The following is a 17,663-nucleotide window of genomic DNA, read 5'->3' on the forward strand; positions in this document are numbered from 1 at the left end:
GAATATTACCCAGCAATAAAAAGAATGGCTTTATGACTTTTGCCAACAAATGGATAGATCTGGAGAGACTGTCATGCTAAATGAAATAAGCTAATTTCAAAAAACTAAAGATCGAATGTTCTGAGATGTGGATGCTAATGCATAACAAGTGGAGAGAAGGTAAGACTAGAAGTTCAGTGGACTGGACAAAGGGAAATGAAGGGTAAGGAAGGGAGAAGGGAATAGGAAAGAGTAGAGTGAATTGGCACAAATTTCCAATGTTGATATATGATATGAATACACCACCAGTGTATAACTCCACATCATGTCTAACTCACAAGAATGGGATCCATGGGCTGGGGCTGTAGCTCAGTATAGAATGCTTGTCTTGCACATGTGAGGTACTGGGTTCAATCCTCAGCACCACATGGAAATAAATAAATAAGTATATTGTATCCATCTACAACTTAAAAAAAAAGAAAACAAAGAATGGGATCCTAATTAGAATAAGGTATAGTCCCAGTATGTATACTATGTCAAAATATCTCTACTGTCATGTATATCTAAAAAGAACAAATATAAAATAATAAAGAATACAAAAAAAACCCTCCAAAACAAACTCCAAACTATTCAGGAGCAAAGACAGCTGAGTAGAAGTTCTAGCATCTAGTAGCATGTAGTAGAACTTCTAGCTGAGTAGAAGTTCAAGCACTTGCAGCTCTAATAAAAAGGGATGATAATCAGTCTTAGTGAGCCACAGCAAGGTCAGACAGGCATGCCTCTTCCCTAAGTGCCACACCCATGTGCCACCTGTCCTATTGTTCATTTGAATGTTTCATCTGAAATGCGTGCCCTCTCAGCTTTAGGTCAATGTCTCCAAACCTGTTCTACAATTTCCTCATATCCCCAGTTTCTCCTTTTCTCCTAGTTTGGGAGTCACCTTTTGCTCCTTCCTCAGAATCTTCTCACCTCCAGCCCTCCTTGATAGGTGCTTACATTTCATCTCTTCATCACTTTTGTGCAGGCCCCAATCCCTTTCCTGGCTCAGGCAACTTATCTAACTAGTCTTCCTGCCCTGTTTTCTCCAACTTCAATACATTTCCTACACCTCTACAAGACAATTTTCTGAAAAGCAAATCTAAGGTTCTCTTTTGTCTTAAAATCCATCTGTGTTCTTCATTGTCATTTTTATCAGCTTATTGTTTTCTTGCTATTGAGTTCCTGGAGTTCCTTATATATTTTAGAAAATAACTCCTTATCAGACATTTTGTCTCATTTTGCATACTGCTTTTTCACTCGTTCCTTTGTCGTGCAGAATCTTTCTAGTTTGATATAATCTCATTTGTCTATTTTTGCTTTTGTTGTCTATGCTTATGGTGTCATATCCATAAAATCATTGTAAGATCCAGTGTCCTGAAGATTTTTTCTTTCTTTTCTTCTAGAAGTTTCATGGTTTCAGGTCTTAATTTTAAGTCTTTACTCCACTTAAGGTTGGTCTTTAACCCATTTTGAGTTGATTTTTTGTGCAAGATGAAAAGTAAAAGTCCAATTTCATTCTTTTACATATTGGATATATAAATATTACAGAATAAAATACAACTCCTTGGCATACAAGATCCTTTACAGTTGAATATTGTTTCTGAGAATGGGGAGGAAATATATCAAGCATCCCCATGAGCCATGCTGTGGGGCACAGAAGCTTTCTGAATACTGTCCTTAAAGGCTTGAATTTCGGGTACCAAACTTCTTGCTTAAAAATCAATCCATAGCGCCAAATGCCTGCCTCACTGAGATCACCATAGTGAAGAAGGTAAATGCACTCCTTGGCATTAACTCATAGCTTGTTAGCTATTAAAGCCTGGTATCTCTGTTCTTGTTAGCTATTAAGAGCATGCTATGTGCCTTTCCCTACTCTGTCATGCATTCTCAAATAGTTTTATAGGCCTCAAAAAAATAGTTGAAAAAAACATCATTAAAGCCAGGACATCCTTGCCATGATACTTCAAGGAAAAATAATGTAAAGAAAAAAAACTGCTGAAGACTCACCCAAAATAGCAAATTCCCAGGACCCTTAAGTTCTTGCTTGCCATGATTTGTGTTTTCTTCCACTTCCCCACCTATGTGTTCTCTTAACAGCTAAAGCAACTCATCTTTATCACAAAGCAGAGTTATTTATACAGGATGCAGCATCAGTATGAAATGTAATAACTGGCACCACTTTGACCAGCTAACTACCCCTCCCTCAAGGTTAAAGTACTTACTTGCCCAGGAAAAGAAAAACACCTTTTGAAATGTACCTAAAGCCAATTAACATTCCTAATGTCTAGTCCATTCCTATCTTCCTTACACATGAATAAAACTTGCTTCCTTCTTTGTTCACAGAGCCAGACTAGACCTAACTCCCTTGATCTCCCTTCTGCTCAAAGCAAGATGTCCCAATAAAGAGTCTTGTTCCCTTCATAGTTGTGCCTTTATCTGATCCTTCTGATGAAGAATATCAGAACCCACCAAGCTGGTAACTTCACCACAGCACTATTTTTCAACCTTTCCTTGGCTCAGAGACTTCAGTCGCTTATACTCTTCTCTAAGCAAGCTCTGCAAACCACAGCAGCACAGGCAGGTACAGGTAACACCTGTCAACTTATGCTCTAAATATAGCCCTTGACTTATTTTTAAGAGAGATATTTCTTTCTCTTCCTTTCTCCCTTCCCCTCCCTAATCTCAGGGAAACAGGATTAATTTTCATCTCTATTTAGGCAGAGTTATTTATCCTGAAACACACACTCACCACAGGAATGAAGTAATTCAGAAGATTTAAGAAATGACTACCTCTCAAAATTAACAAGTGAATTATAACTCCTGACAGAGAGCACAGAGAACACATGGAATGTAGCCTTTGATTCCAGTTCCCCCTTAAGGGTAGAATCACAGCCTCTGGGACAGGAGGCTGTGATAAAATTTCTTTTTTCCTTTTTCTCAAAACCATGTTCTTATTATTGGATTAACATGAGGGATAAGGACCAACCTTTCAGTAACAATACTGGGCCTGCCATTGAAGAGCCAGAAAGAGGGCAGACTGGGTCTGAACTGTTCTGGAACAAGATGTCTGTAGTACTTTATAGAGACATTCTTCCTCTCCCTGTAACTTTTTTTTTCTTTTTATGGTGCCAGGGATTGAACTCAGGGCTTTGTGCATGCTAGACAAATACACTATCACTAATCCAGCTCCACAGATCTGATTTTGAACTCTACGATGTCATTATTTCAATAATGCTACCTAAATGGTACCCACACTGTATGTAACCTTCTCAGTTTGTTTTTCACTTCCCATATTTCCATAGAGGTCTATCCAAGTCCTTATGTGTCCAGCTTGTTGACTTTTTGATGTGTCAGGCCAAATCTTGTGTGGAATTTGCCAGTAATTAATATTTCATTATTGGTAACGGCTTCTTTACTGTCTTTTCTCATTTGTTCAGCAAACACTGAGTTCCCTACTATGTGCCAAACAGACACCAAGGATAATGCATCAGGTATGTTTCTTAGACTGATGACCTTAAAGTCTGGTGAATGAATCTAACGCCAAGGATTCATTTACAGACAAAATGGGAAACAATGATACTTCTAGATTTTCTGTAAAAGGATCAGAATTTCTGTGGTCTGAGTATGGACGAGGGAAGGTAACCAGGGAACCACTCTGAAATATTACCTGTATAGCTCTTTACAAAAATGTGAGAAAAGCTTAAAGCCAACATGAAAGCTGGAGAATGGAAGAACTAAATGAACAGAGTAGAACTGTTCAAGAACTAAATCACAGCCAAGCATGGTGGCATATACCAGTAGTCCTAGTTACTCAGGAGGCTGAAAGAGGAAGATTACTTGAGCCCAGGAGTTGAAGACCAGCCTGGGCCACATAGCAAGACCCCCTTCTCCAAATAAAAAAAGAAAGTAGAGGCTCCACTTTTCCAAAGCAATGGAAAGCAATGCTCCCTTAGTATTGAGACACTTGCTCTGTTGGGATGAGGAGTGCTGATAATCCCTCTTTCTGTTCTCCCTTAACAAAGGTAGGTAGAACTACGACCTTTCTGTTTGTGGAGACAGGTACGTATTCTAGTACCCTCAACAGATTCAGGATGTTGGAGTTATATATCCAGAGGCTGGGTGAAAAGGGATAAGTAACCAGAAAAGAAAGGTAACAGGAAATAATACACACACTATACAAAGATATGAGAAGTCTGGTGCAAAAAGGAGGAAGTATACTAAAGAAAAAGACAATCAAAAGATACTGTAGTGGCACCCCCCTCCTCTATAAAAAATCTTAACTAAGAGTCTCCAAAATCTTTACTATGGTTGATTTTAGGACTATCAGCAAAAGAGTCCTAAGTCAAGTTAAAAACCAAAAATAAACCAAAATGACCAGGAATACAAACCATGTCTCAATAATAACTCTGAATGTTAATGGCCTAAACTCATCAATCAAAGACCTAGATTGGCAGACTGGTTTAAAAAAAAGACCCAACAATATGCTGCCTTCAAGAAACTCATGTCATAGGAAAAGACATCCACAGATTGAAGGTGAAAGACTGGGAGAAAACGCACTACTCACATGGACTGTGTAAACAACAGGGGTTTCCATCCTCATTTCAGATAAAGTAGACTTCAAGCCAAAGTTAATCAAAAGGGATAAAGCATTTCACACTGCTTAAGAGAACCATACACCAACAAGACATAAGGATTATAAAGATATGGCACAAACAATGGAATATCTATGTTCATCAAACAAACTCTTCTCAATTTCAAGAGTCGAACAGACCACAACATAAGAGGTGTGACAATCAAACTTCTTTCACCACTGGATAGATCTCCCAAACAAAAACTAGAGAAAGAAACTATAGTACTCAATAATATAATCAATAATTTAGACTTAACAGACATATGGAATATTTCATCCATCAATGAGTGAATATACTTTCTTCTTAGCAGCACATGGATCCTTCTCTAAAATAGGCCATATATTATGCCACAAAGCAAATCTAAGCAAATATAACAACAACAACAACAAAAGTAGAGATAATGTAATAGCACCCCCACCTCTACAAAAAAATCTTAGCTAAGCATCTCCAGAAATCTTCATCATGGTTGATTTTAAGACTGTCAGCAAAAGATCTCTACAAAAGAGTTCAATGTAGATAAACTTCCTATTTTCGTGTTGCCCTATTTTACTTGGCAGCTAGTCTGGAAGAAATCAGCACTCCTGGTGCTGAACACACTCTTACTAGTTTTTTCACAAACATTTATCCAGTATAGTAGTTTGTAGAAATGTGTAAACAAGGCCTCTAGCCTTGAGCTGGAGCTTCACAGAGATGTCTACATTTCTAAGATAAGAGAAGTTTCCAATTGGGCTTTATGGTAACAGTTGGCAGTGGAGGGAAAGAAGGGGGAAAAAGAAACTCTCCCCTTCTCAGGTGTTGTCCTTGAAGGGTTAACCTGCCCAGAACAGTGAAAGAAAAAGCTGCTTTTAAGTGAACTTCTGCAAACTGTGAACTCCTGAGCCCCTCCCCTTACATGCTGGGTATAAAATTCTGAAAGTACCTGAACTTGGGGTTCAGGGGCTTAACTGATTACAGTGAAAGCTGTGCCCTCTGAACCTGGCTGCAGCCAAATAAAACTGTTTCCTGCTACCTTAGGTGCCTTACCTCATTTGTCCCTACAATAATACTACCCTGTATTTTATCATATCATAATGGAATTAAATTAGAAATCAATGATAAAATAAAAAATAGAAGCTACACCAACACCTGGAGACTAAATAATATACTATTGAATGAACAAAGGATAGCAGAAGACATCAGAGAGGAAGTTAAAATTCTTAGAGGTAAAAGAGAATACTGATACAACATATTAAAATCTCTGGGACACTATAACGGCAGTACTAAGAGGAAAGTCCATTGCATGGAGTTCATTTCTTAAAAGAAGAAAAAGTCAACAAATAAATGCTATAACATTACATCTCAAAGCCCTAGAAAAAAGAAGAACAATTCAACACCAAAAGTAGTAGAAGACAGGAGTAATTAAAATAAGAGCTGAAATCAATGAAATTGAAACTAAAAAAACAATTGAAAAAAATTTACAAAATGGAAAGTTGTTTCTTTGAAAAAATAAACAAAATGGATACACCCTTAGCCACACTAACAAAGGGAAGACAGAAATCTCAAATTATTAAAATTCGTGATGTAAAAGAAAATATCACAACGAAACTACTGAAATACAGAGGATAATTAGGAACTATTTTGAAAAATTACACTTCAATAAACTAGAAAATATCAAAGACATCGAGAAATTTCTACAGCAATATGATCTACCCAAACTGAGTCAGGATGATACACACATTGAACAGATCAATTTCAAGCAATGAAATAGATGCATCAAAAGCCTACTAACCAAGAAAAGCCCAGGACCAGACAGATTCACAGTGATTTCTACAAGACCTTCAAAGAAGAACTAATACCAATGATCCTCAAATTATTCTATGAAATAGAAAAAGAGGGAACACTTCCAAACTCATTCTATGAGGCCAGTGTCACTGATTCCAAAACTAGACAAAGACACATCAAGGAAAGAAAACTTCAGACCAATATCTCTAAGAAACACAGATGCAAAAATTCTCAGTAAAATTCTGGCAAAGCGAACATAAAAACATCAAAAAAGCACCACGATTAAATGGGGTTCATCCCAGAAATACAAGGTTGGTTCAACATACGGAAATCAATAGAATTAAAGATAAGAATCATGTGATCATCTCTATAGATGCAGAAAAAGCATTTGACAAAATACATGTTCAAAACACTAGAAAAAAAATAGGGATACATAGGAACATATCTCAAAACTGTAAAAGCTATTTATGCTAAGTCCTAAGCCAACATCATTCTAAATGGAGAAAAATTAAAGGCATTCTCTCTAAAACCTGAAACAAGACAGGGATGCCCTCTTTCATCACTTCTATTTAACATAGTCCTTGAAACTTTAGCCAGAACAATTAGACATACGAAAGAAATTAAAGAGATACAAACAGGAAAAGAAGAACTCAAACTATCATTATTTGCTGACGACATGATTCTGTGCTTAGAGGATCCGAAAAATTCCACCAGAAAACTTCTAGAACGAATAAATGAATTCAGCAAAGTAGCAGGATATAAAATCAACACCTATAAATCAAATGCACTTCTTTATATCAGTGACGAATACTCTCAAAGAGAAATTAGGAAAACTACCCCATTTACAATAACTTCCAAAAAAAATAAAAAACTTGGGAATCAACCTAACCAAAGAGGTGAAAGACCTTTACAATCAAAACTACAGAATGCTAAAGAGAGAAATTAAAGAAGACATTAGAAAATGGAAAGCTCTCCCATGTTCTTGGATAGGCAGAATTAATATTATCAGGATTAATATTGTTCTTGGATAGGCAGAAAAAATAGGGATAAGTAGGAACATATCTCAACGATGTAAAAGTTGTCCATGCTAAGCCCAAGGCCAACGTCATTCTATTTTTATTTATTTATTTGTTTATTTATTTATTTTTATTGGTTGTTCGAAACATTACAAAGCTCTTGACATATCATATTTCATACATTAGATTCAAGTGGGTTATGAACTCCCATTTTTACCCTGAATACAGATTGAAGAATCACATCGGTTACACATCCACATTTTTACATAATGCCATATTAGTAACTGTTGTATTCTGCTACCTTTCCTATCCTCTACTATCCCCCCTCCCCTCCCCTCCCATCTTCTCTCTCTACCCCATCTACTGTAATTCATTTCTCTCCTTGTTTATTTTCCCATTCCCCTCACAACCTCTGATATGTAATTTTGTATAACAATGAGGGTCTCCCTCCATTTCCATGCAATTTCCCTTTTCTCTCCCTTTCCCTCCCACCTCATGTCTCTGTTTAATGTTAATCTTTTCCTCCTGCTCTTCCTCCCTGCTCTGTTCTTAGTTGCTCTCATTATACCAAAGAAGACATTTGGCATTTGTTTTTTAGGGATTGGCTAGCTTCACTTAGCATAATCTGCTCTAGTGCCAACCATTTCCCTGCAAATTCCATGATGTTATCATTTTTTAGTGCTGAGTAATACTCCATGGTGTATAAATGTCACATTTTTTTTATCCATTCATCTATTGAAGGGCATCTGGGTTGGTTCCACAGTCTAGCTATTGTGAATTGTGCTGCTATGAACATCGATGTGGCAGTATCCCTGTGGTACGCTCTTTTAAGGTCTTCAGGGAATAGTCCGAGAAGGGCTATAGCTGGGTCAAATGGTGGTTCCATTCCCAGCTTTCCCAGGAATCTCCATACTGCTTTCCAAATTGGCTGCACCAATTTGCAGTCCCACCAGCAATGTACAAGAGTACCCTTTTCCCCACATCCTCGCCAGGAGTTGTTCTTTGACTTCAGAATGGCTGCCAATCTTACTGGAGTGAGATGGTATCTTAGGGTGGTTTTGATTTGCATTTCTCTGACTGCTAGAGATGGTGAGCATTTTTTCGTGTACTTGTTGATTGATTGTATGTCCTCCTCTGAGAAGTGTCTGTTCAGGTCCTTGGCCCATTTGTTGATTGGGTTATTTGTTATCTTATTGTCTAATTTTTTGAGTTCTTTGTATACTCTGGATATTAGGGCTCTATCTGAAGTGTGAGGAGTAAAAATTTGTTCCCATGATGTAGGCTCCCTATTTACCTCTCTTATTGTTTCTCTTGCTGAGAAAAAACTTTTTAGTTTAAGTAAGTCCCATTTGTTGATTCTTGTTATTAACTCTTGTGCTATGGGTGTCCTATTAAGGAATTTGGAGCCCGACCCCACAATATGTAGATCGGAGCCAACTTTTTCTTCTATCAGATGCAGAGTCTCTGATTTGATATCAAGCTCCTTGATCCACTTTGAGTTAACTTTTTTGCATGGCGAGAGGAGGGGATTCAGTTTCATTTTGTTGCATATGGATTTCCAGTTTTCCCAACACCATTTGTTGAAGATGCTATCCTTCCTCCATTGCATGCTTTTAGCCCCTTTATCAAATATAAGATAGCTGTAGCTTTGTGGATTAGTCTCTGTGTCCTCTATTCTGTACCATTGGTCCACCCGCTTGTTTTGGTACCAGTACCATGCTGTTTTTGTTACTATTGCTTTGTAATATAGTTTTAAATCCGGTATCGCTATACCACCTGATTCACACTTCCTGCTTAGAATTGCTTTTGCTATTCTGGGTCTTTTATTTTTCCATATGAATTTCATGATTGCTTTATCTATTTCTACAAGAAATGCCATTGGGATTTTGATTGGCATTGCATTAAACCTATAGAGAACTTGTGGTAATATCGCCATTTTGATGATGTTAGTTCTGCCTATAGATGAACAGGGTATATTTTTCCATCTTCTAATATCTTCTTCTACTTCTCTTTTTAGGGTTTTGTAGTTTTCATTGTATAAGTCCTTCACCTCTTTTGTTAGGTTGATTCCCAAGTATTTTATTTTTTTTGAGGATATTGTGAATGGAGTGTTTTTCCTCATTTCCATTTCAGAGGTTTTGTCACAGAAACCGCAGTCCAGCCAACAATCCCAATCCACAAACTCTCCCTATATAAAAAAATATTCAAAAAAAAAAAAAAAAGGCAGGGCGCACTGAGCTTTCTTTGCCTCGGGTACTTACAATCAAATGCTGATTACACATTCACCTTTTCTGCCCGGAGCGAAGCGAAAGAGGAAGCAGATGGGAGCAAAGCGCCCGCGGCTTTGGGCGGCAAAGCGTCCGGGAGTCAAGCGTCTCTTTTGCGATCTCTTTGGTCTTCCTGCTGCTTGGCAAAGTGGTCCGCTACAGATTAACGGTGAAAGGGTTCTTACACGCTGTGCGAAATCTTGATTAAAGCCGCTGCTCTGAGCACCACGCTCAGCACTTCAGCAATCCCTGTGCACAGCGGCCATCTTCCTCGGTATTTTATTATTTTTGAGGATATTGTGAATGGAGTGTTTTTCCTCATTTACATTTCAGAGGATTTGTCACTGATATACAGAAATGCCTTTGATTTATGTGTGTTGATTTTATATCCTGCCACTTTGCTGAATTCATTTATTAGTTCTAGTAGTTTTTTTGTAGATCCTTTTGGGTCTTCTAGGTATAGAATCATGTCTTCCGCAAATAGTGATAGTTTAAGTTCTTCTTTTCCTATTTTTATGCCTTTAATTTCTTTCGTTTGTCTAATTGCTCTGGCCAGTGTTTCGAGAACTATATTGAATAGAAGTGGTGATAGAGGGCATCCCTGTCTTGTTCCAGATTTTAGAGGGAATGCCTTCAATTTTTCTCCATTCAGAATGATGGTAGCCTGAGGCTTAGCATAGATAGCTTTTACAACGTCGAGGTAAGTTCCTGTTATCCCTAGTTTTTCTAATGTTTTGAACATAAAGGGATGCTGTACTTTGTCGAATGCTTTTTCTGCGTCTATTGAGATGATCATATGGTTCTTATCTTTAAGTCTATTGATGTGGTGAATAACATTTATTGATTTCCGTATATTGAACCATCCTTGCATCCCAGGGATGAATCCTATTTGATCATGGTGCACAATTTTTTTTATGTGTTTTGTATCCGATTCGCCAGAATTTTATTGAGGATTTTTGCATCTAGGTTCATTAGAGATATTGGTCTGTAGTTTTCTTTCTTTGAGTTGTCTTTGTCTGGTTTCGGAATCAGGGTGATGTTGGCCCCATAGAATGAATTTGGAAGAGCTCCCTCTTTTTCTATTTCCTGAAATAATTTGAAAAGTATTGGTATTAATTCTTCTTTAAAGGTTTTGTAAAACTCCGCTGTATACCCATCTGGTCCTGGGCTTTTCTTGGTTGGTAGTCTTTTGATTGCTTCTTCTATTTCATCCATTGATATTGGTCTGTTCAAATTGTGTGTATCCTCCTGACTCAGTCTGGGCAAATCATATGACTTAAGAAATTTATCGATGTCTTCACTATCTTCTATTTTATTGGAATATAGGTTTTCAAAATAATTTCTAATTGTCTTCTGTATTTCTGTAGCATCTGTTGTGATATTGCCTTTTTCATCCCGTATGTTAGTAATTTGAGTTCTCTCTCTTCTTCTCTTCGTTAGCATGGCTAAGGGTCTGTCGATCTTATTTATTTTTTCAAAGAACCAACTTTTAGTTTTGTTAATTTTTTCAATAGTTTCTTTTGTTTCAATTTCGTTGATTTCCGCTCTGATTTTAATTATTTCTTGCCTTCTGCTACATTTGCTGTTGTTTTGCTCTTCCTTTTCTAGGGCTTTGAGATGAAGTGTGAGCTCATTTATTTGTTGGTTTTTTCTTTGTTTAAGGAATGACCTCCAGGCGATGAATTTTCCTCTTAAAACTGCTTTCATTGTGTCCCATAGATTCCGATATGTTGTGTCTGTATTTTCATTTATCTCTAAGAATTTTTTGATTTCCTCCTTTATGTCTTCTGTAACCCATTGATCATTCAGTAAAATATTGTTCATTTTCCATGTGATGTAGGATTTTTCCTTCCTTCTTTTATCATTGATTTCCAGTTTCATTCCATTATGATCAGATAAAATGCATGGTATTATCTCCACCCCTGTATATTTACTGAGGGTTGCCCTATGGCATAATATATGGTCTATTTTTGAGAAGGATCCATGTGCTGCTGAGAAAAAAGTATATCCACTTGATGATGGTTGATATATTCTATATATGTCAGTTAAGTCTAGGTTATTGATTGTGATATTGAGTTCTATAGTTTCTTTATTCAACTTTTGTTTGGAGGATCTGTCCAATGGTGAGAGAGGTGAGTTGAAGTCACCCATAATTATTGTGTTGTGGTCTATGATTCTTGAACTTGAGAAGAATTTGTTTTATGAACGTCGCAGCACCATTATTTGGTGCATAAATATTGATAATTGTTATGTCTTGTTGGTGAATAGTTCCTTTTAACAGTATATAATGTCCTTCCTTATCCCTTTTGATTAACTTAGTCTTGAAGTCGATTTTATTCGATATGAGGTTGGCCACCCCTGCTTGCTTACGAGGACCGTGTGCGTGGTATATTTTTTCCCAACCTTTCACCTTCAGCCTGTGTATGTCTTTTGCAATCAGATGTGTCTCCTGGAGGCAGCATATTGTTGGATTTGTTTTTTTAATCCATGTTACCAGCCTATGTCGCTTTATTGGAGAGTTTAAGCCATTAACGTTTAGAGTTACTATTGATATATGGTTTGTACTTCCAGCCATGTTTGTTTATTTATCTTTTTTTTTAATTTAGTTTGTTTCTCCATGATTAGCTTTCCCCCCACCCTCTGTCTTTACTGAGGCACTTCCCACTGATGGTTTTGGTTATTGTTTTTCATTTCTTCCTCGTGTAGTGTTTTGCTCAAGATGCTTTGCAATGCTGGTTTTCTGGCTGCAAATTCTTTTAGCTTTTGTTTATCATGAAAGATTTTTATTTCGTTGTCGTACCTGAAGCTTAATTTTGCTGGATACAGAATTCTTGGTTGGCATCCATTGTCTTTCAGTGTTTGAAATACATTGTTCCAGGATCTTCTCGCTTTCAGCGTCTGTGATGAAAAATCCGTTGTTAACCTTATTGGTTTACCCCTGAATGTAATCTGCCTCCTTTCTCTTGTAACTTTTAATATTTTCTCTTTGTTCTGTATATTGGATATCTTCATAACAATGTGTCTTGGCGTTGGTCTACTGTGATTTTGTATGCTTGGTGTCCTGTATGCATCTACAATTTGTATATCTGTTTCCTTTTTTATTTCTGGAACGTTTTCTGTAATTATTTCATTCAGCAGGTTACTCATTCCCTTGGTTTGATTCTCTATACCTTCCTCTATCCCGATGACTCTTAAGTTTGGTTTTTTTATGTTATCCCATATCTCTTGGATGTTTTTCTCGTGATTTTTTACCAGCCTTTCTGAGTTGACTAGACTCTTTTCAAGATGATATATTTTGTCTTCATTATCTGATGTTCTGGCTTCTACTTGCTCAACTCTGTTAGTGATACTCTCAATTGAGTTTTTAATTTGTTTTATAGTTTCCTTCATTTCTAGAATTATTGTTTGATTTTTTTATAATCTCTATCTCCTGATAAAGATGCTTAACTTCTTCTTTTATCTGTTTATGTAATTCATTTTCAATGTGTTCTTTCACTGTTTAAATTTGCTGTCTCATATCCTCTTTAAGGTTCCATTCCATCTGTCTAAGGTATTCCTTGAGTTCTGTATATGACTATTTTTCTGATGACTCTAGGTCCTCCTGAATATTCAGGCTGTCCTGCATTGTTTGTACTCTTTTTCTTCCTTGCTTTTTCATGCTGCTCATGTTATTTCTTGTTCTGTTTGACTACTGAGTTACTGTTTACTCCTATAAATTTATTTGATGCTTGGGAGGAAAGGTATTAGAAGGGAAGGGAAGTAGTCACTAAAGAGAATGAGAGTAAGCAGGTAGAATTCAAGGAAGGGGGAATAAGAAAATTGAAAAGAAATGAAAAGACAAAAGAAAAAAATAGAAAAGAAAAAAAATTTTTAAAAATAATAAAAAAATTAAAATTAAAATTAGAAAAAAATAAAAAAAAATTTAAAAAACAACAAAAAAAAGAAGAAAAAACCCAAATTTAAAAAAAAATTAATAAATGCAGTCTTAGAGTTTGATTAACTTCTCTTTCAGTAGGTGGAGCTGTGCCCACAGGGCCAAGCTTCTCCTCTCAATATGCAGGAACCAATCACTGTGCAGCAGCTCCTCCTCCCAGACTGGGCGGGTCTCCAATCTTGAGTGCCTAGGGCCTTCTCTTGTGTCTAGTCACTTCCCCACTTTTCCTCAAGCCAGGCCCCGCTCACCAGTGACGCTCACCACAATACTGGCTACACACCAGGTCTGCTGCTCCTGGGAGCCCTGTTTTCATGAACGATTGGGCACACTCTCCCTGTTTGCCATTCCCTCAGACCCTAAGTTTGTAGAGCTTGGGGCTGAGAACCCTCAGTGAATTTTGCTTGCCCTCCGGTAGCCACAGCCCCGGAAGCTGGTGCAAGAGACCTCAGTTGTCAGCACTGGTGGGAGCGGTAGCCGGGAGTTCCGCGCCATGAGTCCTGCGCCACTCCTGATTCCCCTGGTCTGGCTAACGCGCTCACGGGAGAGCTGGGAGGGGCCCTTAAGGTTTCCCCGCTGTGTGGAGAGGGAAGGCTAGTGGATTACACACCTGTCGCCGCTGGTTTCAATGAAGTTATCTCCTCTGCCGCATTCTGGTGACGTCTGTTCTCTGCCATGGTGGTATCCCATGCAAATGGTGACAGTTCGTTCCCTTTGCCGGGTGACCAATGTAACGGGTGGGTCCTGACTGTCTCTCCCAGCCTCGTTTCAATCATGTGGCCACTGCCTATGAAGGCTCGGTTGGCATTTACCTCCGTAGGTTCAGAAGGGCCGACCAGTTGTTCAGCAGGATCGTTTAGTGCTGAGTCACAGCAGTTTGTCTGCGAGAAGCAGGCGAACGGGAGCTTGAATTCAGCCAATCCGGGCTCGGTGTGTGTTCTGAGAGGCCCAGACTGTTCGCCCCAGATCCACGTCAGCTCAGCATTGCCTAGTGATCCTGAGCAAACAGCATTTAGACGGTTTATGACTCCCTATGCCCGCACAGCTGAAGAGGTCAGAGACTTGATCTCTCTGCGCCCACCGCCATGTTCCCAATGTCATTCTAAATGGAGAAAAATTGAAAGCATTTCCTCTAAAAACTGGAACAAGACAGGGATGCCCTCTTTCACCACTTCTATTTAACACAGTCCTTGAAACTCTAGCCATTTATATACAAATAAATGACCATACTACCAAAAAGCACTATACACGTTTAATGCAATTCCAGTCAAAATCCCAATGACAGTCTCAATAGAAAAAAAGCAATAGTGAAATTCATCTGGAAAAATAAGAGACCCAGAATAGTCAAAGAAATCCTTAGAAACAAGAGTGAAGCAGGAAGTATCATAATACCAGACCTTAAAATCACAAGAAATAAAATCAAGAATCAATAAATGGGGGCTGAGGCTGTAGCTCAGTGGTAGAGCATTTGCCTCGCACATGTGGGGCACTGGGTTCGAGCCTCAGCGCCATATAAAAAATAATTTAATAAAATAAAGATATTGTGTGTTTATCTACAACTAAAAAAATATTTAAAATTTTTTTTTTAAAAAAAGAATCAATAAATGGGATGGATTCAAATTAAAAAGCTTCTTCTCGGCAAAAGAAACAATCAGGGAAGTGAAGAGAGAGCATAACAAATGTGAGTAAATTTTTACCATGCGCACATCAGATAAAGCACTAATCTCAAGAATATATAAAGAACTCTAAAAACTTAACACCAAAAAAAAAAAAAAATAACCCAATCAATAAATAAGCTAAGGAACTGAACAGACACTTCTCTGAAGATATACAATCAATCAACAAATATATGAAAAAAAAATTCAACATCTCTAGTAATTAGAGAAATGAAAATCAAAATTATTCTTAAGATTTCATCTTATCCCAGTCAGAATGGCAGTTAATAAGAATGCAAGCAACAGTAAGTGTTGCAAGGATCTGGGGGGAAAGACACACTCTTACATTGCTGGTGGGACTGCAAATTGGTGCATCCAATCTGGAAAGCAGTATGGAGATTCCTTAGAAAACTTGGAATAGAACCACCATTTGACCCAGATATCCCACTTCTCCATCTATACCCCAAAGGACTTAAAAACAGCATACTACAAAGATGAAGCCACATCAATGTTTATAGCAGCACAATTCACAATAGCTAAACTGTGGAACCAACCTAGATGTCCTTCAATAGATAAATGGATAAAGAAACTGTGGTATATATACACAATGGAATATTACTCAGCATTAAAAGAAAATAAAATCATGGCATTGGAAGGTAAATGGATAGAGATGGAGAATATGCTAAGTAAGACAATACCCCAAAACCAAAGGCTGAATGTTCTCTGATAAGTGGATGCTGATCCACAATGGGGAGGGGGTACTTTGTATAGGGCAAAGGGGAGGGAGGGCAAGGGAGAGGGCATAGGAGTAGGAAAGATGGTGGAATGAGACAGTCATCATTACCCTAGGAACATGTATGATGACACAAATGGTCATCACAACCAGAGAAATGAAAAATTGTGCTCCATTTGTGTTCTATGAATCGGAATGCATTCTGCTATCATGTATAACTAATTAGAACAAATAAATTAATTAATTTTAAAAAAAGAAGTTTGGTACAGTCCCAATCAGGCTAACAAAGTTTTAAGGGCCCTATCTTCTCACCACAAAGGGGGTTATAGTGACAAATTGTTCTCCATTCTAAGGTTTTACAGGCTTACTTTTTTCCTTCTCATCCACTCCTTGTTACAGGTCACCTGGCACCTGGGGTTTCATCTTCAGTTGGAAAAACTGGTCCAGTCGAATCTTCCATTTGACTATTGCCTCTCTGGAACCTTTCTCCTGAGGTAGGAATTTAGGGTAAAGAGAGAGATACTGAGTCTTAAAGGAAACACCTATGAGCCATTGATATGCAGAAAGCACTAAGGAATAATGTAATTTCTGATCTGTATGTTCTTGGCCCATGCCCATGTAAAAGGAAATGCACAGGTGCAGGGAAGACTAGCACAAAATTATGTAACTCCACCTTAGTCCACCTCTACTCCAGTCCCTAGCATAGCCTGATTATATATATAAAATACCACACCAATGGGTTTCTGTTTCTCCCTCTGGAGATAGCCCACATTCTTCCTTAAATACTATTCATTGCTTTACCCCAAAGGCAACTCTCTTGAGATTCCCCTATTTCCCCTGGAATGTATCTACTCTCCTAAATAATCTTCTTTCTGTGCCTTTGACTGGCACATATTGAAGTTCTTTGTCATCAATTATGCCAAAAAAACCCACTAGACCTCAGTCAAATTCCCCCTCCCCTCTGGAAACTCCTCAGACACTTTCCGACATCTTCAGAGAAACCTTTTCTCCCATGACACTCTTTTCTTTTCAATGGGGCTAACCTGGGATTGGGGAAGTGGTACTGTAGAGACATATAGAGTTGGTCACTGAATAAGTCAATCACTTGCCTTCACTGGCATGGTGCAGTGGCATTTTGCTGTTCCTAGTACTCAGGAATAATGAGTCTTCCTGAGTACCAATAACAAAACAAATTTAGATGATAAGGTATGTGGAGATGTTCAGACACAGAAAAGATGGAAAATAGGGATTTCACTGCGGAGGTAATGAAACTTCAGTTTCTGTGTTCTATGAATCAGAATGCATTCTGCTATCATGTATAACTAATTAGAACAAATAAATAGATGTAATGTATTTAATTGTATTTAATGTAGATGGCCCCTTTTAAAAACCTTAATGTTTCACGTTTGTACTTGTAAAATTGGCAAAAAGGAAATGTAATTTTACCATTTACCTGGAATAAAAGCAGATGAATCATAATTTTCAATATTTTAAGGGTTCCTGAAAAAGAAGCTTAAAAGTTCAGTCTTCTGCCTGTGGTAAATCTGAATTTTAGAAATGTTGACTAACATTTATTGACAATGTTTTGTGTACCATACTCTGTTCTGAACTCTGTACATGAATTCTTTCATTTGATTCACCAGCTAGCCTA

At 37.7% G+C, this 17,663-nt stretch overlaps 1 protein-coding gene across 8 annotated transcripts in view; it reads right to left on the minus strand.

Annotated features, from left to right (window-relative positions):
* Positions 1-17,663, minus strand: part of LOC124085118 (beta-galactosidase-1-like protein 2) — an 85,911-nt gene that overhangs the window by 67,490 nt on the left and 758 nt on the right. For 3 of the 8 annotated variants that reach the window (XR_009225761.1, XR_009225762.1, XM_058575304.1), the window contains exons 2-4: positions 17,466-17,512; positions 16,381-16,501; positions 14,235-14,726 (exon numbers count right to left, since the gene is read on the minus strand). Coding sequence is in view for 4 of the 8 variants with exons in the window: in XM_058575304.1 (XP_058431287.1) it covers positions 14,235-14,314 (80 nt within the window). In the remaining 4 variants the exon portion in view is untranslated. The remainder of the gene's footprint in view (positions 1-14,234; positions 14,727-16,380; positions 16,502-17,465; positions 17,513-17,663) is intronic. The other 5 variants (XM_058575306.1, XM_058575307.1, XM_058575305.1 and 2 more) reach the window with 5 other exon arrangements.

This window comes from Marmota monax, unplaced genomic scaffold (assembly GCF_021218885.2).
Source record: "Marmota monax isolate L192 unplaced genomic scaffold, Marmota_monax_Labrador192_F-V1.1 WCK01_AAM20220418_F8-fsc00062, whole genome shotgun sequence".
In the NCBI taxonomy this organism is placed as follows: Eukaryota; Metazoa; Chordata; class Mammalia; order Rodentia; family Sciuridae; genus Marmota; species Marmota monax.